We start from the raw sequence: 22,606 nt of genomic DNA, 5'->3' as shown, positions 1-22,606 counted from the left end.
CTCTGTGCCCGATGCCCAGACAACTCTGGTCTCCGTCTTCAGGGAGCTCCTGCCGCCTCCAAACTTGAACAGCTTTTCAGTTACGTAATTTCCCAGCACCCAGCCTTCCATGTGGGTAATGTCTGCTCCATCATTAGATCGCTGGCTGCCTGAGGACAGGGGCCCCATCTGTCCTGTTTACTGGCGCATCCCCAGGCCCCACTAGGAAGCCAGGCGCACAGAATGCACTCCGTAAACATTTGCTGAGCAGCGGCTGGATGAATCGCCTACTCTGTTCCTCTGGGCTTTCTGCCTCTATTTCCCGCCCAGTCTGAAGGGCTCCACGCTGAAGTTGGACTCCAGTCCAAGGACAAGTCCCTGCCTCTTCCCCCAGAACGTGGGTCCTCGTTCCCTTCATACTCAGTCCCTGGCCTGGGCCTACTCTAAGTCACAGGAGAGGTCGCAGGAGCCCTGGAGTAGCTGCCCTTGGACTCTGCAGACCCTACCTTAAACCATCTGTCAAGTTTTCAGTTTCCAGAGTAATTCTGTGTGCCTCCCTCTCTACCCCATATCTGAGACAAGACAGCCACCCAGTGGTAATTTTTCTAAACTTTTATTTTATAGCAATTGTCATGATTAGAGAAGTAAATAACACATTTAAAAACCTTCTCAGGGCCAATGGATGCCAGAGTATTTACAAACACATGGCGGGGGACGGTGGCAACATAAGGGTCTGGGGCTCTGGGGCTGGGATTCCACCCAGGCTCTGAGCCAGGCTTGGATGCCGACGCCAGCCACCATGACTGTCCTGCCGGCCACAGAGTGGGCTCAGGGAGCACGGGCAGCCTTAGGGCTCTGCTCAGCTGGCCTGGTGGGGGACCCTCTAGCTAACCTGTGGCCCTGCCTCCCCCCCCAGGGGCTCCCCACACCCCACAGGCCAGCTCAGAGGGGCCTCTGGGAAGCACCGAAGGATAGGGGGCAGTGTGGGGGGCACAGGGCTGGGACAGAGGGCAGGGATGACCCGGCCTGCCCGGGGGAGGACAGAGATGCAGGCGCACACGCACACACACATACACCTTCACAGAAGAATCGCGAGGGGTTTTTTTTTGTTTTGTTTTTTTCTCTTCTAAGTCTTCATGTTTACGATGTTATTAATTTTTTGCTGTTTATTTTTTCTTCGACAGTGACATAAACTGAGGTAAACATCTGTGACCAACACCTCTCCTAAGGGGCACAGGGTCCCAGCCCGACCAGCAGAGGTGGTGGCGGCAGCGGCAGCAAGGCCCCGACGGGGAGGGCGCAGACCGGATTCCAGTCTTGCTTCCTTGTCGGTCGCTGCTGCCCCCTCTCTGTGCCTCCGGAAACAGGGGCTGGGCTACAGAACTACGATCCCTTCCCCACTCTAACATCCTAGATACTACGACGAGGGAGAGACTCTCAGACAAGATCTTAACAGAGAGAGAGAGAGAAAGAGAGAGAGTGTGAGAGGGCGCACGCAAGGGGCGTCTACTTGGAATCTCGCTTCCTTGTTATTGCAGGAGAGACAGGATGTCAAGAGGCCTAAGGCAAAAGGAGAAGTTGCGGCTGGGAGAGGTGCCCAGATGGGCTCCAGGTGGGCCGGGGGCAGTGATGGGGGGGCCTTCTCTGAGACTTGGCCCTTGGTGGGAGGAGGGGTTTGCTACTTACCTGGCATGTGGAGGGCCCCAATGCCCGCTGGGGAGGTGGGTCTCAAGAGGGGTGGGCACACCAAGGAGGAGTGGGGGCCAGGCCCTGGGGCAACCGCACACTGTTTGTAAACTGGACCCGGGCAGGGCAGGGGGACCTATAGCCCTTTTGCGCGGTAGGAATGAGGGTGAATGGAGAGGTGGGGACTTCAGGCCAGAGGGGTCCCTCTGGTCAGCCTGGCCCATCAGGGAGCCCCCTCAAATGGCCGAGAACCCCAGGAGGAAACCTGGAAGGTGTGACCCGGGACAGTGGATGGGGCACTGCCAGGCAGAGGGAACAGCCTCACCCATGTTGAGGTTATTGCGGGGTCCCAGGCCTCCACGGAGGGGGCGGGGGTCGTGGAGTCGTGCTGGGTGAGGCTGGGTCCCTCTGGTCTGTTTTGCTGCCTAGGGTCCTGAACCAACCTGCAGGTGCCTCCTTGCCGGGTTCCCTGAGGGGTGTGCTGAACCGCAGGCCTGGATGCCCTCTGGCAGCTGCCCGCTGAGAATCCTGGGGCAGAGTTACTGAGGCGTCTGGATGCAGCCACTGAACACACGAGGCTACACGCACACATGTGCACTCCGCGTGCACTCACGCTGCACCCATACCTATTCACACACTCACCCCCTCCCACTTCCAGGGCCTCCCATTCTCACACCCACACCCCAGTACCAGAAACTTGGGACATGTGAGGATGGGGTCAGCCCCAGGCTGACATGTTGGACCCCAGTAGAAACTCAGGAGAAATTCCTGGCACAGATCACCTGGCCGCCTGCCAAGAGCCCAGGCCCCCTGAGTCTGGGCTGGGGCAGCGAGGACTGAGAAGGATCTGAGAGGTTTCCCGGGCCTGGGGAAGGTGCGGTGGGCAGGCGGGCCCGGCCCTGGGCTCTGCACTCATTCCCTTGGCCTAGGGATGCAGGGGCAGCTGAGGTCCCTGGCCCCGGAGCCCTTCAGTCGTCCTGAAATCCCTGTGGGGGAGGGGAGGGCCTCCAGAGCTCCACCTCCCTGGCTGTGTGGTCTCGGCTGGCTGCCCTCCTTTTGGGCTCAGTGTCCTCATCTGGGGACTGAATGGTGGGGAGTTGGGCCGTGTGTCTGCACATACACACTTCTGCAGCCTCCAGACATTTGCTACATTTTGCAGGGGGCCTGGTCCCTTCCCTCCAACCTCCCAGGAAAGGGGCAGGTGGCCGCTGAGCAACGCCCCCGCCCTCAGCTCATCGCCCTCCTCCCAGCCAGTGCCCAGGGGCCCTAAGGCCCTTCTCTGCCTCCGCACTTCAGCCCCTTTTCGTGCCCAGGGTGGGGGTTGGGGGCTGGGGAGGCCGGGAGGGCAGGACCGGGGGTGGGCCTGCAGGATGATCTGCCAGGGGGTGCAAAGGGCCGGGAGCAACTAGTCAGGGTTCCAGGGTTCAGGGAGGTGTGGGGAGTCTGCCGGCAAGCTCCCTTGCTCCTGGTGTCAGGGGGCCTCTGAATCCTCGGGCCTGGGGGGCTTGGCTCCTTTTGGTGGCGATCTCACCAGCCCGCCGCGGGCCGGGCGTCTACCACTACTCCCTCCTGCCGCCGCGGGGTGCTGGCCGGTTCGGCCCAGGGCGGCTCCCCGCGCCCCGGCCTGGCTGCTGCACGGCGCCCCGGGCCCGAGGGCGGCGGGGGCGGCTCAGACGCAGATCTCGATGGCCGTGGCCAGCACCACCTGCCCTTTGCTCTTGTCTGGGCGGCCGTCGGTCCTGCCGGGGGGCCCCGGGGGAGCCAGGCCGGGCTCGGGCACGGGGACCGGCACGGGGACGGGCGCGGGCCCAGGCGCGGGCCCGACGGCGGGGGCCGCGGGCCGGGAGCCGCTGCCGCTCTCGGTCAGCACCGTCCGCTTGAGCGGCCCGGGCGCCTCGAGGCGCAGCGGCCCGGCGGCCGGCGGGCGGTCCCCGGCGGGCTTGCGCGCGCGGTGCGAGGGCCGGCGCCGCAGCTCGGACGTGAGCTCGTGCTTGAGGAAGCGGAAGACCTCCTTGGCCGGCCCGCGGCGCTCGGGCTCCAAGGCCAGGAGCCGCTGGAACATGCGCAGCGCCGGCTCGGTGAAGCGGCGCCACTGCGACGGCAGCCCCGGCAGGCGGCCCCGCTGCCAGCGCACGAACTCCTCAAAGAAGGCGTCGGCGCCCGAGGCCGCCTCCCACGGGAAGTTGCCGGTGAGCACGCAGAAGATGAGCACGCCGAAGGCCCACACGTCCACGCCCGTGTCCACCGCGAAGCCGTCGGCGCGGCCCGCCTGGCACACCTCGGGCGCCGTGTACGGGATGGTGCCGCTGACCCGCTTCACGCGGCAGCCCACGCGGCGCGTCATGCCGAAGTCGGCCAGCTTCACGCGGCGGCACTCGCGGTCGAACAGCAGCACGTTCTCGGGCTTGATGTCGCGGTGCACCAGCTGCCGGCCGTGCATGAAGTCCAGCGCCAGGCCCAGCTGCTGCACGCAGCGCTTCACCGTGTCCTCGGGGAGCCCCACCTGCGGCCGGTCAGACGGGAGAGACGATCAGGGGCGCCGGCCCACCCCAACCCGGTCCTCTCCTTCCCGTCCCTGTCACCGCTCGCCTGAACTCCCTCCGGGTCCCTTTCCTGGGCAGATCCGGTGCCAGCCACCCTCCATCATCCCACCTGGGCATCCCCGGCTCCCTCCCTGGCCCCGTGGTTTCCCACCTTCCTCACCTTCCCCACATTTCCCACAACAACTGTCCAGAGCGCCTACACTGGGCCAGGTGCTTTGCTAAAGCGCCCTATCCCGCACGACTCCTCAACTCCGCAGCACACGTTATATGGTTATATGCCCGTTTCCCTTACACCGAGGCCTTGTCCCTTACCCGGTGAGCGGCAGAGCAGTTTCACCCTGGCCGACTGCAAACCCAGGTGCCTGGAATCCCCCCGGGCACTCTCCCCACTCCAGGGCACCTCCTCTGGGAAGCCTCTGGTGGCCCTGCCACCTCCCCTCTTGGGTCCCCACCTGTTTCTATGCAACTGCGGAGGAGGGGGCTGCTGGACTTCATCCCATCACCCTGGCTGCTCCTCATCTCAGTGCATCATCTGGCCGATTGCAGAGTGTCTGTTTCCCCCTCTAGGACCAGAGCAGGACCTCTTGTCTTGTTTGCTGTGTATCCCCAGCCCTCCGAACAGTGACTGACATACAGTAGGCGCCTAATAAATGATTAAGTCAGGAGGCGCCTGACTCCTCCTCGACTCTCATACTCTGGGGACCCAGAAGACAGTCTCCCCTTCCTCGGCCACCACCCATGTACCTGAGGAGGAATGATGTCAAACAGGTCCCCGGCGGGCGCGTACTCCTGAGCAAAGACGTAGCAGTCCTCGGTCTCAAACACTACATCGAAGACCTTGATAATGAAGGGGCTGGAGGAGAGGCTGTTGGTGGTGCTCACCTCCCGCAGGAAGTTCTTCAGCTTAGTTTTGCTCTTGTTCACAAACTTCAGTGCCATCTTTGTGCCTGGCCAGGTGACAGTGACAGTGGTGAAGACCCCTCTCCCTGCGCCCCTGCACCTCACACACCCGTGCCTGTCTGCACAGCCTGTCCCAGCCACAGTGCACGATGAGGGCCCCAGCGGGTGTGACTCTCCTCATCTCACAGGTAGGAGACTGAGGCCCAGAGAGGGGAAGGAACTTGTCAAAGGCCATGCAGCAAGTCAGCGGTCAGCCTGGGTCCTCCATGCCCAGCCTGAAGCCCTCGATGAGGAGGGCCTGTTGCTTTCTCCATCCTCTCATTTTCTTCCTGACAAACTGTGTACCGATTTATCTGTCTGTCTCGCCCGCCTAGAAGGCTGCTCCCTGAGTACAGGAACCTTTGTCTTGTTCGCTGCTGTATCTCCAGTGCCGACAGAACAGTCTGGTGCATAGTAGGTACTCAACAAATGTTTCTTAAATGGATGAATAAATAAGAAGGCACTAGACACGGAGAGATGAGGACCTGCAAGGCACACGTCCCTGACTCTGAGCTTGAGCAGGCATCTGTAGCCACCTGGGTGCATAGCTGTGTGACACACGTTTGTGTCCACAGAGCACTTACACATCACAGGCCTGCCTTCTGCACTTCATGTGCACAGCTCACTCTTCATTAGGACCCTATCAGCTGGGCATTAATGCTACCCTATTTTACAAAGGAGGAAACCTAGGCACAGAGAGGTTAAGTCACTTGCCCAAGGTCACACAGCAAGCAAGTAGCAAAGCTCAGGTGACTCCATGTCCAGTACTCCTCCTACTGTCCCTGTCTCCTCTGTGTGCAGCTGTGGGCACTCATGCAGCCCCTGTCCCTGACTGGCTGTGTGGGCACTGCTGTGAGCCTACACTGTGGGGAAGGCATCAAGTTCAGGGGTTAAGCAAGAAGGCCCTGGAGCTGATTACTGGGGTCTCATTCTAGCTCACACCCTCTGTAGCTGCATGACCTTGGCTGAGTGACTGAATCTCTCTGGGTCTCAGAGTCCTCAGTGACCTGAGAAATGGAGACGGCCACACTGAGCTCACAGGGCCCTCTCCCACCCATTGTAAGCATGGTGCCCTGTTCCCGAGGACCCCCTCTCAGCTCGGTCCACCTCCCTGGGGGCTGCTATCACCAATATGCTGGTGATTCCCCAGACACCACCGCCAGCCCTGACCTCTCCCCTGACTCCAGATGTCCCCGGGCGCATCCCCTTGGCTGTCCCAAAGGCACTCTGGATGGCCCCAAAGCAGCCCACCCTCCAGTCTGGGCACTCTGCCCAGAGATTGCTCCCTTGTCCCATCTGCCTGGTCCCCTCCTCCCTGGGCCGCTTCAGGCCACATTCTCTCCACGTGGACCACTGACTCTGCCTCCTGCTGGCCTCCTGGCCCCTGCAGAGAGCCCCAGCCAAGTCCCCACTCCTGTCTTAGAGCTGGCCACCCTGCAGACACTCACCTGTGCCCTTGTAGGCTACCAGGTCAACCTTCCCATAGGTGCCCTTGCCCAGCTCCCGGACGAGTTCGTAGTGCTTGGTGACGTCGCTTGCGGCCAGTGTGCGGAGGGTCAGCGCTTGCATGTCTTCAGTGAGGAGGGGCACACCTGCACCCAGCCCAGGGGCGGTCCCTGGCCCACAGCAGGGCAGGGAGTGGGGCGGCTCGGGCTCTGGGCAGCCCACGCTCATCTTCTCCCTGGTGTGTGGCAAGGGGTGTGACATCAAGCCAGGGCCTACTCCTCCCTCCCCAGGGCTGGGCCCGAAGACAGGCCGAAGATGACCACAAGGGGGCAACAGGTATCTCTGCTGCATCACCTTTCCCCCAAAGCTTCAGGGCCAGGCCTGAGCCAGCACTCCCCAGAGACACAGCCACTGCCTCCCAGCCCCCACTTGGGTACCGCTGGCCTGTCTCGTGCTATCATCCAGACACTGTGCCAGGCAAGGCACACGTTTTTATGTCACACAAAGACACGCCACATACTGAGTTCACATGAGTGCTCCAGTTCACAAGTACTGATCAGCACCTGCTGTTTGCCAGGTGCTGTTTGGAGCCCTGGGGACAGAGCACTGAACACATAGACCAGACTCCCACCCTCACAGGACTTACGTTCTAGGGGGGAAATGGACAAAACACAGTGAACCCATGAATTATATATTATATATTATATTATGATAAAAGGTGACACGAGCCATAGAGAAAATAAGGCAGGGGGAGGGGCAGACAAGGTCTGAGGGCAGGGGTCTCAGATGAAACTCTGTCAGGGCGGTGCAGGTGTGGCCACACCCCCATCACAGCATTATAATCCCTCCCCCAACCTCAGACGACAACACACAGCCTGGCTCAGGTACACACAGCTACAGCTGTAGCCCCAGGGCCCCGCACAGGCTCCCCAGACACAAGGACAGAATGCCTGTCCTACAAAGATCCGCCCTCCCTCACCCCTACCCTCCAAATTCACCGACCGACCCCTTCAATGTTCACACGAGCTGGGTGGGGAGGCCTTCCTGGATACACCCACCCCATTGGGGGTACCACTCCAGATGGTGCCGGGGAGGGGGGCAGAGAGCTGCAGTGGCGAGAGTTCAGGGCTGAGTGACAGTGAACGCCCATCTGGGGTCTGCATTTCTCGTCTGTCTAATGGGGGAGGCTTAGACCAGGGAGCCGAGCCTCCGGGAGCAGGTGCCCGCGTGTCTGTGTCTGTGTGCGCGCCAGCAGGGGAGGCCAGCGCTGAATCCGCTCTAGGTTGGACCCTCGGGAGCTGCCTCCTGGTGCAGCTCCTCTGCCCTCACTCCCTTCTCCCTCCAGTCCCAGGTGGACCACCCAGCACTCTCAGCAGCCGAAGCCCACCCCTCAGCCGCCACCCCTGCAGAACCACCCCGCGGCTCTGAGGGAAGGCACAGACTTGGAGCCAGACTGCCGACTTTGAAGCCTGGCTCTATGACTCGCTAGTTGGATGCCCTCGTGCAAGTGACTTCACTTCTTTGTGCCTCGTTTCCCCATCTTAGCAAAAGGATAATAGTATCTTTTCCCTAAGGGTCAAAGGACGTGAAGTGCTTGGTGCCTGGTGCACAGTAAGCACTCCCAAAGTGTCAGGTGTGGACACGTTCTCACTCGGAGGACCTCCATGCTCGCCTGCTGAGCTCGGCTGGAGGCTGGGAGCAGGGGTGAGCCCTCCCCGAGAGCCTGGCATCTTCACCCTGGCCCGGCCGTTCCTCTCCCAGGCCCAAACCCTCCTCCCCTCCTCTGCCTCCCCTTCCCCCTCGGCACGACCCAGCCTCCCACTTGACGCGGAGAGGAGGAGCACCAGGAGGGAACTTCCTGCCTCCCACCCAGCCCCAAACGGAGCTCCATCTGCACGTCCTCCCGGCTGGCTGGGGGAGCAGGGAGCCGTCCCCGCCTCCTCTGCTCTGGCTCCCGCCCCCTTCTGCTTCCTCAGGATCCTGTTCCCCCATGCGGGCCCCTCCCCTCCATTCATGAGCCCGCCAAAGTCCCACACGATGCCCTCAGAGCGTCTCCAGCGCATTTCACAGACCTCAAGAGGGAGGGATGGCGCCAGACCCACTGACACCCAGCCCTGCTTCCTCCGCCACCCTCAGTGTGTTGAACCCAACCCTGCCTGGCACCGTCAAGTCTATGCAGTCCCTGCTCCGGGCTGGACAGCACTGGGCCCCTCCTGCTGCAGGGCTAAAGTGGGGTGACATCTCCCCACAAGTCTTCCTCTGGTTGCAGGGCTGGAAGGGGTCAGCTCTCTCTCCTTATCAAGTGTCCACCCGCTAGTTGGGTGGAAAGGACGCCGAGTGAGAACGACCTGCTGTGAAGTAGCCAGGAGAGGTAAGGCCGTTCCTGTGGAGAGTGTGCGGCTACCCTACCCCACCCCACCCCGAGGGGTGCTGATGAGCGCACACCCTCTTCATCTTGAACTCTTCCCCCTGCCCACCAGGAAGAGTTCCCGGCGCTGGGCTGCTATGCTGACCTACTTCTCCTGATGTGTGTGGACTCCCCAAGGGCTGCTGAGGCGGGCGGGCCACGTGTGTGCGGGCACATGTGTGCACACGTGTGGCAATGCTCCCATTTCGGGCTTTGGCCCTGTCAAATCAGTTTGGGCTGTTTTCTACATCTCCTGGGAGCTTGACTGGCAGCCGCAAGTTGCTAGAAGCCCTTCTTCCCTCCCCACCTTCCTCCCCCAGGGACTGTCGGGTGCTCGGCTTATCTCTGCTGCTTTGGCCTCAGAGTTGCCCTGGGCAGGCACCGGGCTGGGTGGGGGGGCACACCTGCTCCCCCACCCCAGGCTCAGCCCATGCTCTGACCCCTGCCCAGCTCTGCCTCTCTACAGCTTGAACACGCCTCTCCAGTGCCCTCCGCCATTCCTGCCTGCCTTCACTGCCCCCTGCCCCAAGCCCCATCTCCTTATCTCATTACCCTCAGGTTCCACTCCTCCAGGAAGCCTTCCCTGCTGCCCCAGGTGCCAACTTCTGTCTCTGAGGGGCCCCAGGGTTCAGACAGGATCTGTATTCTCTCTCTTAGGGCCTCTGTTGAATATGGTGGTCTCAGCTGTGTCCCTGTCTGTCCCCATCAACAGGCCAAGAGCGCCCTGGGGGCTGGTATTACATCAAATTCAACTCTTCCTTGTCCCTTCCCTTGGTTCCTAGGGTCCCGGTTGGGGGGTCCTGCATATTGTGCCCCCTCACTCCTTCAACCTCTCTCTCCCCTCAGGCATGTTCTCTGCAAGGTGTCAGCAGGAGACAAGGAATTACCCGCACCCGGTCCCTGCTGCTGCGTCATCCCCCCAGGTACACACTGCCTCTGTCCCAGTTACTACACACGTGACTTAAGAGGCGCAGTGGGGAACGATGGAAATGGCACAGGCCTTGGGGCTCAGCAGGCTTGGCCTTGATCCTAATGTGCGCCACTTTTTAGCTGGGTGACCTTGAATAAGTCCCATCACCTCTCTGGGCCTCAGCTTCCACATCCATAAGATGAAGAAAATAACAGTAATAGCAGCGGCTAACACTTAAATGTACTCACTACATGTCAGGCCCTGTTTGGAGGATGAACTCATCTCATTTTCACAATTCCATGAGGTAGGTATTATTATCATCCCCATTTTAGGGGTGAAGAGAATGAGGCACAGAGACTGAATAACTTGCCCAAGGTCATCTAGCTACTGCTGGCATTGGCTCCAAAGTTGGTGCTTTTAACCACTATTTTTTCCCCCAACTCAGAATGTGTGAACATCGTATCCATATCCCTCAGTATCTGAGTGGGGAAATGGAGACCCAGAAGAGGATAGAGCCTCAGCCAGGGATGCGCGTGCCATCACGGAGCTCCTGCGGAAAGCCGACTGGATGCCAGGCACCGGTCCAGGTGTGCCACGCGTATTAACTCAATCCTCACAACAGTCCCTGAGGCAGGTGTACCAGCCCCTTTTTTCAGGTGGGGACTTGAGCCCAGAGAGTGAAGTGAGCCACATCAGCCTCACTGGTGGTTGAAGGCATAGATGTCTGGCATCAGGGGGAACTTGACCTAAAAGTATTTTACCTTCGTTTCTGTCACTGCCTCCACCTGGAGAAGCAGCTGAGGACCTGATGGCCGTGAACTTCCTAGCACCAGGCAGTAGAGGTCCTGGCCAACCTCCGTTCACCCGGTGTAGTTGGTGCTGCATCCGTGCACACTCGAGCTGGCTGTGCTGCCCCAGGGGACCCCACGTGACCTGCACCTCAAGTGTGTGTCCTCACTGGCCCCGAGGGAGGCCCTCGATTCCCCATCTGGGGTGCTGAAGGCAGGAGGGCGTCACCCAGTCTTCATGGCAGTGGTTGTGGCCCTGACCACAAAGGCTCTGGCCCCATGGGCTGGGTCTTCCGCCACAAGCTGGGAGGGCCACGGTGGTGTGGGGAGAGTTTCCCAAGCAAGAAGCAAGACCGAACCATCTACCACTTCCTGTTGGCAGGTGGCTCAAGCTGGGTGCCACTTTCATGAAAACAACACCCAAAGAGTAACCCAACTCAGGCCTACTTTGGGACCCCCTTCCCCACCACATGCACACACGCAAACACACACACACACGTAGTGCCAGTCTGGCAAAATTTCACTCACTGAGTCCTCGTAAGTACCCTGAGAAGGGGGCAAGATGCCTCCCATTTTAAAAATCAGCTTAATTGAGGTATAACTTGCATATCACAAAACTCCCCCATAGCAAGTGTATAATTCAATGATTTCAGTAAATGTACAGAGCTGTGCAACCATTGCCATGATCAAGTGATGCTTTCTACTTTATGGATAAAGAGCAGAGGCCCAAGAAACCTCTGACTTACTATGGTTATGGCAAAGATGATTTATGCCATAAGTCATGCAAACCATGACTTACTATGGTTATGGCAAAGATAGCCAACTGCCCATCAAAGCTTTGTGTTCCCTCTTCTATAATACAGAGCTGTTCTGGAGGGTGGCTGTCAGCAGGGAACTACATTTCTCCTCTCCCCTGCTTCCAGGTGTGGTCACCTGGTGTGGCCACCTGTGACTGGTTTTCCCCAGTGGCATGTGAAACAGAAATGAGGTGTCACTTCTAGGCTGGAGCTTTTAAGAGTGGCTAAAGTTTCTTTCTCTTCTTCTGTGGCTTGATGCAGAGGACTCCAAGACTCTAGAAGATGGTGGTGGAGCTACAAGATAGGAGGAGCCTGGGTCCCCTGGTTATGCGAGGCCTCCTGCTGACGAGGACTACCTGCTCTGTATTTTGTGAGCCAGAAGTAAACTTGTTTTGTTAGGCTGCTGAGATATATGGGGCTTATTTGTTACAGCAGCTAATACTGCCCTAATTCAAGAGTTATGTAGAAAGTAAACAAAAGAGCTAAGATTTGAACCTCAGTGTTTTCGACTGCCTGGAATGTGGCCAGACAAGGTAACCTGGATGGTGGTAACACTAGCAACCAAGAATCCAGTTATAGGAGTAGGTGGAGGGTCATCAGCCTGTGAAGGGAAGGGAGACTGCTCTTATCCTGTCTTGTGGGAGAATAATAATACTGGCAAATATTTACTGTTTACCACGTGCCAGGTGGTACGCTAACAGTGGATTAAATCATTTAATCGCAAGATGTCTCAGAGGTAGGTGCTACTATTATCCCCACTTTACAGAAGGGGATACTGAGGCATGGATGGGCTGAGTAACTTGCCCAAGAGCTAATAACTAGCAGAGTGGGATTTGAACTCAGGCTATCAGGCTTTAGATCCCATGCTCTTATATGCTGTGTCCTGCGAGGCTCCTACAGGCAGACCCAGGCAGACAGCAACTCAAAAATGAGACAGTTCTCACAGTCTCACAGTCTCACACAGTGAGGAAGTGCGTTCTCTGCCGCTGGGAGCAGAGAAGCAGATACTGGAAGCCCATCTGTTGGGGGAAATCAGTGCGGGGTGAGGCTGGACCGAGTCAGCCAGGCCTTTCTTACTCTCACTCTGGGAGTCAAAGATTCTCTGTCCCCATGCCCGGGTCCCCTCTCTCAGGTCACTGGACCCATGCTATGCCCTTAGCACAGGCAAACCCCAAGGGTATCCTCAACAAAGCCCTGGCCTGGAAGGATGCCATTAAATAGTGATTGTGCCTGGGTAGGTCCCCTCTCTGGGTCTACTCTATTATTAAAAACCCCTGTGAAAAAGCAGCCACGAGGTGGAATTTCAGGTACCGAGTGGGGACAGGGAGCCCCTCTGGCTTCTCTCACCTGCTTCACTTTGCTTCTGTCAAAGGAGGGGCTGGAGCTTCATTCCCTCAGTCTGCATGGCTGAGCCAGCTCCCCACACCCCGCATTCTCCGCGTGCCCGCCTCCCCGTTTCTCCCCTCTAGTCCTCCCCACCTGTGGGGTCAAATAAATTGTCTCAAGACCAGATTTGACCTGATCCTTGCCTTGCTCTGCATTTTCAGTGGTTCCTTGTATCGGCCTGTGGTGTTTCCTCCTGCCCAGCATCACTTTCCCTTTCTCCAGGGAACGGTCCCTCTCTCAGTCCGGTGGTTCAGTAGGGCTGTCCCCACTCTGGGTTTACGCGCAGGTCTGACCCAGGGCTGGCCAACCAGGGGATCCATCCCATCCGCCAGGTCACCGCTGACTGGTTCAGAGATGAACATGTGACCAAAGGTGACCCACTGAGATCTCGCCTTAGGACTTTTGCTGAAGTTATCAGGAAAGAGATACCTTCTGACCCCTGGGCTGCAAAGCTGGAGGACACGGGCCTGGAGCTGCTGGGGGCTGGCTCAGCGACCATGAGGGAAGCACCTGACGGAGAATGAAGCAACAAAGAGATAGGCAGAGCTGAAAGACGGAAAGGTTTCTGATGATCCCTAGCACCTGGCTCCAGACATGCCGAAAGCCAATTATATTCCTGAATGTTTGTTTCATGAATCAATACATTTCCTTTTTGGCTTAAGCCAATTTGAGTTGAATTTGGCTTAAGCCAGTTTGAGTTGAATTTGTGTAACTTACAGCCTAAAGCCTCCAGACAAGCATATCTATTTGAGCCCAGGCACTGTGCTGGGTGCTGGCACAGGGTGAGTAGGTTAGATAGAGGGTATGAGATAGAGGGTATGAGCCTACAAATCAAGGAGGCAAATAAAGAAGGACTCAGATAATCATGAGGCCAGGAAGGCCATGATCAGTGCTCCAACATTTCCAAGAAGGGCGCTGGCAGTGGGCATCAGGGTACCTTCCTGGAGGAGGTGACACCTTAATGGGCCTTGGAGGGGATTAACAATCTAGCAAGAAACCCAAGAGCTCCTTGAAAGCAAGCCCCATGCCTTAATCATCTCGCTATTCCTAGCGCTTAGCCAGTGTGTGACAAATGCCCAGTGAATAATTCTTTACGTGTTTGGGAAGCTGTAACTTTTTATACCTTGGCTTTCCTGAATGTGACCCTGCAGGCACATAGCTATTTTCCCAGGGGCCTGCGTGAGATATCATTAGCCCCGTTTTACAGGTGCAGAGACTGATGGCCAGAAGAGAACAGTGATTTGCTCAAAATCACATATAAAGTTAGTGGCAGGGCTGGGCTAGAAGCCAGGGCATCTGCAGGGCAAGGTGCGGTCTCGCTCTAACAGCCCCAGCCCCAAGCACAGCAGAGACGGGAGTGGCTGTGAGTGACACTGGCCACTGTGAACAGAGAGGCTGGAGTGCTGTGATGAGAATGATGAAGATAATGGAGAAGAAATTTACAGCAACAGCTAACACTTAAGGAACCCCTGTCCTGTGCCAAGTCCCTCAGGTAAATTAACTCGTCAAATCCTCACAACATCCTGTGACACGGGGACTACTATTCACTCCAATTTACAGACAAGGAAACTGAGCCACAGAGCGGTCATGTCACTTGATCAAGACCACCCATCCAGTAAGTGGTAGAGCCAGGATTCAAATCCAGGCATTATCACTGCAGTGTCCACAAGCTTAACCACTATGCTTTACTGTCTCTAAAATGATACAGTTAAAATTATCATTTATTTTCTCAATTGCCAATTCTTTACATTGCTGCTGCCATTCAATCTTCACAGCAACCCCATTTTACACATAAGGATGCTGAGGGTCTCGGGGTTAAGCAATTTGCCCAAGGTCACTCAGCTGGTAAGAGGCAGAGCCAGGAATTGAACCTTGAACGACTCCTGCTCTATCTCCCTTTTCCGACTCTTGGTCTCTGGTTTGCAGCCCAGGCCTCCCTCCAGGCCCATGTCTTCAGCACCACAGGTGTGGACAGCACCCGGGCCAGCCCTGCACAAAGTGCAAGTCCAGGGGAGGCCCGAGGAGGCTGGGCAGAAGGATGGAGGAACGGCTGACAAACCAAACCCAGGCCCCCGGGGCTGAAAAGGTACGTATGGATATATGTACTGCCATTTATTTAACCAACTGATAGATGTTGGGTGTGCTCAACCTTTTGCTGCCACAAACAATGAATAGCCTTGTACATAAGTCATGTTGCAGTGTGCAGCAGGTGCGTCTGTATGATCAATTCTAGAAATGGGTTGCCAGGTTAAAGGATGAGTGCATTTGGAATTTCTGCAGAGAGCTCGATGTCCCCCAGAGGGCTGTTGCACTGGCCCTCCCCCAGCCATGCAGGGGAGGGCTGCTTCTTGGTGGAACATAGCAGCTGCTGCCTGCTCCCTCACCCTCTCTGGGCCTCCATATCACTTTGTTTAGTACGTTACTTTGAAGTGGGGGAAAATAGGAATAAGTTCCTCATTTGCTTGCATGTGCATAAAGTAACTCTGGAATCAACCAGACACTAAGGCGCTTGACCACCCTCAGCACTCACTCCCACTGGCCTGAGCCATCAGCAGCAACCTCCTAACTGCTCCACCCCCCGCCCCCCACCCCAATCTCTTCTTGACACAGCAGCCAGGGAGCCCATCAAATCCCAATCAGATCACATTACTGCCCAGGTCAACACGCTCCACTGGCTCCCATCTCATTCCAAAGTCCTTACAACGGCCCTCCATTTACCCCTCTGACCCGCCTCCTCCCTCCCCCTGCTCCAGACACACTGGTCTCCCTGCTGTTCCCTGAACACGCCAGCTCCCCGCCTGGTAGCTGCTCCCTCTGCCCCCAGACATCCACATGGCTCATTTCCTCCAAGTTCTGCTCAAACAGCACCTTCTCAACTAGGGCTATCCTACTGCACTCCCCTTTTCCTGTTTTATTTTTTTTCCCCAGTAGAGTGTATCACTTGTCTAATGTAATGTCTACTGTGAATGTCTCTCTTTCCCACTAGAACTTAAGCATTGGGAGGACAGGGACTCTGTTGGGCTGGTCTTGTTCACTGCTGTACCTCCAGCAGCTAGCACAGTGCCTGGCACATAGTAGGCACTTAATAAATATTTGGTGAATGAATGAACAAATGAATGTCTGGGGAGAGAAGTGGGAACTGAGCGAACAGGGGCAGGGTGGGAATTAAACTTTTCACTAGGTACAATCCTGTTGGGTCTGGGGGGTGTAAGGAATCAGGCATGGCTGGGGGTCCAGACAATGTCAAGGGAGAGTGTGAGGAGAGGTCGTGCCCACCCGCCCAGGCTCAGCACCCCAGGGTGGTGTCCCCTGAGAGGGGCCTGGGGAGGAGTGGTCCAGCTTGATTGCCCTCAACTTCCACATGGAGCTGGCCTGTGCTCAGGAAGGTGGGGGCAGCTGGGAGCCCCCTTGACACCCACCCCTGATGGGAGCCCTCCCCCTACATCCCCAAGGCCAGTGCCCAGTCTGGTTCTCTGCCACTTAACACCTTCTCGGAAGGGTATCCCTGACCCTCATGTTTTTTACCGCAGGGCAGAAATCAGTTCACATGTGGGCTCTCCTATTTGCTGCCAGGGAGTGGGGGGTCCAGAGCTGAGCCCTCTCACCCCAGAAAGAGGCCTGTGAGTTGCTTGGGTAAGCTCTGGCCTCTGCTGCTGGTGCCCAGGGAGCCCTGTCCAGCTCCCCCGCCCATAGTTTTCCAATCTGTGAAATGAGCTATTTCATATCCCTTCATGGGTCACCAAAGTCTCAGTACGCTTTCCCCTGAAAAATGTCCCCAGCCACCACATACACACTTCTACACACAACATCAAGGGGTCAGGGCCCCAGGGAGCCCGTAAGAAAGTCCAGGTAAGTCCTCTCCCTCCCCTTGGTCCTTTGACACAAATACAGACTCTGCCAAACATTCTATTCAGGGTCAAAAGGAAGAGGAGAATATTCTCAAATCTTTTCGTCTTCCCCTCATGGTGCAAATTCTGGCTACATCCCCTCTTGCTGTGTGGCCTAAGCTGTGTGGTCATACACCTGCCTAAGCTTCAGTTTGCCCATCAGTAAAATGGGGTGAGAATGCCTGTTTAACATGATGGGTTTCTGTAAGAATTAAAGGGGCACTTCCTACAGTGCTTGGCACAGAGCAGATGCTCAGGAAGAATCTGCTGGGCAGAGGGGCCTGAGACCTTGGTTCCGTCCTGGACCCTGACAACTCTGCACCGTCTTGAGTGAGGCTGTACTCTCACTGAGTCTTGGTTTTCTATGCTGGACATGGGGGCCATTCTGGCTTTGCTAAATCTTACCCCCAGAACCTGCTTGAGCCAGGAAGGACCTTGGAGATCACGTGGGCCAGCCCCGACATTTCCCAGGTGGGAGACTGAGAGGGGGAGCTGAGACTTTCCCAAGATCAAGCAGCAGAAGCTGGAAACAACATTCTTCCCACTGCCCTCCCCACCAGGGGCAGCCTGGGGTTCCCTGTGCTGCCGGGCTCTGCTTCTGGCTCCAGCCTCTGCCTCAGCCTCCCCTCCCAGCTGGTGCAGTCTGCCCCTTCCCCAGGGCACATCCTCGGTGGTTATTAATAGCTGGTGCTGCCGCCCGCCTGCAGCTGGTGCCCAGTGTTGGGACAGACCCTCCAGCCAGGCCCTGTGGGGAGGTGGGAGCCCTGGGCCTCCTCGTTCCCAGCCTACCTGTGGCAGCCCCTGTGGGTGTGGGAGGAGGCATGAGCCTAGTTGCTGAGTGACGTGGGCAGCCCAGCACTCAGGGGCCTTGGCTGGGTGTCCACCAGTGGACAGGGGCCGGCCAGTGGGGAGATGGCTGGGTGAGCAGAGGCTCCCTGAAGAGATGAGCCCTTCCTTAGCTACGGCCCTCACCTCTCCCCGTTCCCTGAGCCCCTGCTGAAGGATGGAAGCGGGGATGCAGCCTAGCTTAGGAGCCTGGAGCCCAGATTCAGCCACCCCTGGGTGGAACCAGGTCACCACCATGTCTAGCCATGAAACTTTGGGTAAGTCACTTACTTTCTCTGTGCCTCCATTTCCTCATCAGTAAAATAGGGTTAATAATACTTTAAATAGGTTAAAGTATTATTAATAATAGCTGACATTTATGAGCCACCTAAAGTGTAAGTATTTTATACAGATTGACTCATTCAAACCTCATAACCATCTTAGGAGAAGCTGCTATTGCTATTCCCATTATATCCCTCACAGCTCAGGAACCTGAGACTCAGAGAAGGGACGATTAAGTAACGTGTCCAGTGGCACGCAGCTAAGGCGTGGCTTAGAGAGATCTGCCTGGCTCCAGAACATTCAGTAAATATTTGCTGAGCACCTACTATGTGTTTGGATCTGGAATACACTCATGAACCAGACAAACAGCCCTGTCCCCAAGGACCTTATATTCTAATTTGGAGACAGACAATGATAAATGTAAGTAAGACATGTCAGTCAGAGAGTGAGAAGTCCTAAAGGGAGAAACAAAGCAGGGAGAGCTGAGGAAACGCCGGGGGTGGGGAATAGGATTGTAGATGGTGGGGTGAGGGGGGTCAGGAAAGGCCCCTGAGAAGGCTACAAGCATGTGGAGACTGGATCTTGTAGAAGAGCCCTGCTGCCAGAGGCAAGGTGGGGATGGCAAGGGCTGTGCTTGGTGTGCTCATGGAACAGTGAGGAGGCCGGCATGGCTGTGGAGTGGTGGGTAAGGGGCAAGGGGCCAGAGCGGAGTGTAGAGGTAAGGGATGGGGGGGCAGTGCGCAGGGCCTTGGAGGCCATGGCGGGGACCTGCCTTTCACTTGGAAATGCATGCCAGACTCGGGACCTGAGCAAACCCTTCCTGAAGCCAGCCCATGTGCCAGACCCTGAGAGGCCAAAAGACAGCAGGAACCCGACTCCGCTGCACTCGGAGACCCCCAGTCCAGCCCCCAGCAGCATCCCACCACTGTCCTTGAAGGGGCTGAGTGAGGAAGGAATAGGGGAGCCTTACAGACTTCCTTCGAAGATTCCTCTGTGCTGCAGCTCTCAGCTGTCGTGGCCCCAGGTGAGAAGAGGTGTGCGGGCAGTATGTCCAGGAATGCGGCCAGGGCCCAGGTTAGGTTCTGCCGGGTCCTTCTGGCTGGCCGTGGCCTGTGGACTATGTGTGAATGATGGAAGAGCGGGCAGAATCTTCTCCGAATCCTAGATATGGAAGCTTGAGTAAAGACCTTCACCCCGAGCCTCCATTTTTGTTTAAACTGTACAAGTGGGACTACCATTTCTGCTCAGGGCTTCAGGGGACTGATAGTAACAGCAAACCATAGAGGGTACTCGGTGCCATTCATAGCATTCTACAAACCTTCATCACTTAATCCTCACTATGACCCTACAAGGCAAGTACTAGTATCATCCCCTTTTTTGTAGTCGAGGGACCTGAGGCACAGAGAGGCTAAGCACCTTGCCCAAGGTCACACAATGAGTTTAGAGGTTGTGCTTTTGGCCACTAGTTAACTGTTGGCCCCACTCCCTCCCAGAGACACTTGGGGTCAGGGCTGGCAGGTACCCAAGCTCTCGGGATGGGATGATCTCCCCGCAGGACTGTGGGCTCCAGTGCGAGAGTAGGAAGCCTTCCCGCTATGTTGGGGGGCCCAACAGACCAGAAGCTACCCTGGGGCAGGGATTTGTGCAGCTTCTACAGGGCCTGACCAGGAGGAGGACGAGGCGGCTCTGTCCTGTCCAGTCCCCACCCCTGCCCCTCAGGGCCATCCCAACACCCAGAGGCAGTTGGAACATTCTCTGCCTCTCCCAGGACGGGCTAAAGCCACAGGGAAGGAGAGCAGGTGCAGTGGGGAGTCACAGTGGCTGGACCCACTCATTTGCATACCCCTCTGGGGGTGGCAAAAGTATTAAGCAAACACTTAAGTAGCAGGCAGAGCTAAAGGCGCTTTATCATTTAATCCTCCCCACAACTCTAGGAAGGAGCTAGTATTGATAGTATTCCCATTCTACATCAGAAGAAACTGAGGCACGGAGGACACTGCCTCATCCAAGGTCACGCAGCTAGTGAGTGGTCGAGGCAGTCTGATGCCGGTTTCACCCAAACCTTTGGGGGTTCACAGAGCTGGGCTCAAATCCCCACTCTGGGTTAAGGACGTGCTGCTCTCGGTGCTAAATGAGAAAGGATGTCCAGTGGCCGGTGTGGGGCACTTGACACTGAAGAATGCTTCCCTCCAACCCTGATATTACATGGTTCCCTGAATGGGGGCTCAGCGGGGAGTCTGGAGCTGTCCCCTCTCCAGACTGTGGCCAAGCTATATGGTGGGTGGAGGGGAGGATGGGGAGAGGGTGGACAGGAGAGGAGAGGGGGCTCTAACGGGCCCCACCAGGCCTAACGCCACAGCTTCCTGAGACCTGGAAGGGGGACCAAGGGAATAGGGGAGGGAGGGGGTAGTCTGGAGAAGACTAGGTCTGTTGGAGATGCTGGTCCTGGCTCTGGCCAGAGGCCCATCTGCCTGGAGCAGGAAGCCTGGGGACAGAAGCCTGGCAGGCACCTCACCTAGAAAGCAGCTCTGGGCAGGAAGAAGACCTCGACTACAGCTGCCATATGTATGTCCCACCCCTCAGGCTTGACTCTCACCCTACCCCACCCGTAGCAGGGGCAGGTAGGTCCTTAAGCACCACACAGAACTGCTTCTCAAACACCCGCTTCCCCTTTCCTGGGGGCAGCACCAAAAGCCCCCTGGCTCCCCCAGAACAGCTATAGGACGACCAAGAAGACATTATCACCAAGGGTTACTTACCCACTTGCCAATGTGCCCTTTCCAATAGGAGCCAATAGTTTCTGAGCACTTTTCACATGACAGACCCTGTCCTAGGCCCTTTTCATGCTTTAGCTCACTTAATCCCCCTGTTGACCCTGAGGTAGGTATTATCCTTGTTTTCCACATAAGTAAAATGAAGCTCAGAGAGGTTAAGTGACTTGCCCAAGATCACACAGCAGCTAAATGGAATTCAGACCCAGAAGTCCAGAGCCTGTGCTCTCAACTATGGTGCTCTGCTGTCTCCTTTGGCCTCTGGCTGCTGTAGACCTTCATCCAGGAAGATGGCACACTCCCTTCCAGGGCCATGCCCAGTGGCTGGGGCCCAGTGCTGACTCCTGACCCCTGGCTCAGCTACTTAGTATCACCCACTGGTTTCCTTAATGTTTAGGTTATGTCAATATTTTTGCATGACTTCTGCATCTAGGCCTGCACATCTCCTGCCCGACCAAAACTACAGCAGTTTGGACTCAGTCCTAGAAAGTTAGAACAAGGAGGAAGATTATGGCTGAGAGAACCTCTAGTCCAATTCCTCCCTGACACATGGGTAAACTGAGGCCCAGAGGGCAGACCTCCCCCAACAGTCCTCAGTAAGACCTGGGTCTAGAACCTTGGACTTCTGCTCCCGGGCAAGTAGGACAATTAAAACAGGTTTTTGCTGGCTGAATCCTTCTAATCTAGAGGAGGGGGCACAAGACGGGGCCCAGAGTGGAACGTGGGACCAGGCTGGAGATGCTTCTGGCTGGAGGAGTTCAGGCTCACTTCACCACTTAGCCCTAAAAGCCTCGGAGGGACACTGCTCTGTACCGGTTCTAACTTGGCCATGGGGGAGGCAGGAAAGACCCATGTGTGCAAACACACACAGACAAAGGTCACTCTCTGAGCAAACATTTTCTGGCCTCTATCCTAGGCCTGCAAGACCAGATGCCTACAAGAGGGGCCAGCAGGTCATGGAAATGAGTGAACAGGCCAGGTGGGGCCTGGGTCAAGCTGCAGGGTGATAGCCAATCTAAAGAAGGTTGTCATTCTTTGGTTCTCGCCTGGGCTTATCACAGCATCTGATTTTTCAAGAGGATCCAAAAATCAATATTTGTGTGTGAAACTGTATGTTTGTTTAGCATTGGCAACAAATACAAACATGAGAAAAACACTGTTTGGATCAACAAAATGTGTCTAGCAGTTGTGTTTTACAACATGTGCTACACAATATGCTGGGCTCTGGGTTAGACAAAGCCGATGCAGCAGGGAGGGGGCAGACCTGGTCCCGCCTCCTGGAGATCGGAGATCGGAGTCTGGATGTGGAGACACACTCTCACAGCACATATAGACATGTGCCACCGTCTCCCAGCCACCAACCATCAATCGGTCCAACTCTACTCTCCACTCTGTGCCAGTCCAGGTCAGATCAAAAGGGGAGGTGGAGAGCTGCCCTTGAGTCATCCTATAGTGGGGCTTTTCAGGTCGAGGGAACAGCACATGGCAGAGGGAAGGAGTTGGGGGACACAGACATGAGCCAGAAGTAGAGGCTGGAGAGTGAGGAGCGGGAGCTGACACTCAGGAGGTAGTTTCAGGCCACACTGCAAAGGGCTTTGATGGTGCTTTATTCCAGACTCAACGGGGAGCCTCTGCAGGTTAGCGAGGAAGGAAGATCTTACTCCCTTGTCCCCCTCTGGCCTCTTGATCGTTTTCCCTAGTCACAGTGACTCAAATCTCCACTCTTTAGCCTCTCACTCCACTCCCTTGCTGGTGGGTCATCTGACAAGGCCCTGGGCTCTTGGGAACCCCCCGGGGGAACTGAACTCCTTTAGAGATGGAGAGGACACACCTGGATGCTTCTGCCGCCCAAGGGCGATCCACATCCACCCGACCGGCTGCAGAGTGAGTGGCCCACTGCCGTTATCTCTGGGAGATGCCACATGCTTGCCCAAGGTCACCCAGTCTTCAGGGCAGTTGG

At 56.6% G+C, this 22,606-nt stretch overlaps 1 protein-coding gene across 4 annotated transcripts in view; it reads right to left on the bottom strand.

Annotated features, from left to right (window-relative positions):
- Positions 1 to 576: 576 nt before the first annotated feature.
- Positions 577 to 22,606, bottom strand: part of SBK1 (SH3 domain binding kinase 1) — a 51,908-nt gene continuing 29,878 nt past the window's right edge. For 2 of the 4 annotated variants that reach the window (XM_059897319.1, XM_059897318.1), the window contains exons 2-5: positions 18,846 to 19,036; positions 6,596 to 6,828; positions 4,953 to 5,155; positions 577 to 4,168 (exon numbers count right to left, since the gene is read on the bottom strand). In XM_059897319.1, the coding sequence (XP_059753302.1) occupies positions 3,335 to 4,168; positions 4,953 to 5,155; positions 6,596 to 6,821 (1,263 nt within the window). In that variant the 5' untranslated portion in view covers positions 6,822 to 6,828; positions 18,846 to 19,036 and the 3' untranslated portion in view covers positions 577 to 3,334. The remainder of the gene's footprint in view (positions 4,169 to 4,952; positions 5,156 to 6,595; positions 6,829 to 18,845; positions 19,037 to 22,606) is intronic. The other 2 variants (XM_059897316.1, XM_059897317.1) reach the window with 1 other exon arrangement.

Source organism: Balaenoptera ricei, chromosome 15 (assembly GCF_028023285.1).
Source record: "Balaenoptera ricei isolate mBalRic1 chromosome 15, mBalRic1.hap2, whole genome shotgun sequence".
NCBI lineage: Eukaryota > Metazoa > Chordata > Mammalia > Artiodactyla > Balaenopteridae > Balaenoptera > Balaenoptera ricei.
Note: the sequence above shows the minus strand (reverse complement) of the source record. Positions and strands in the feature narration are given on the sequence as shown.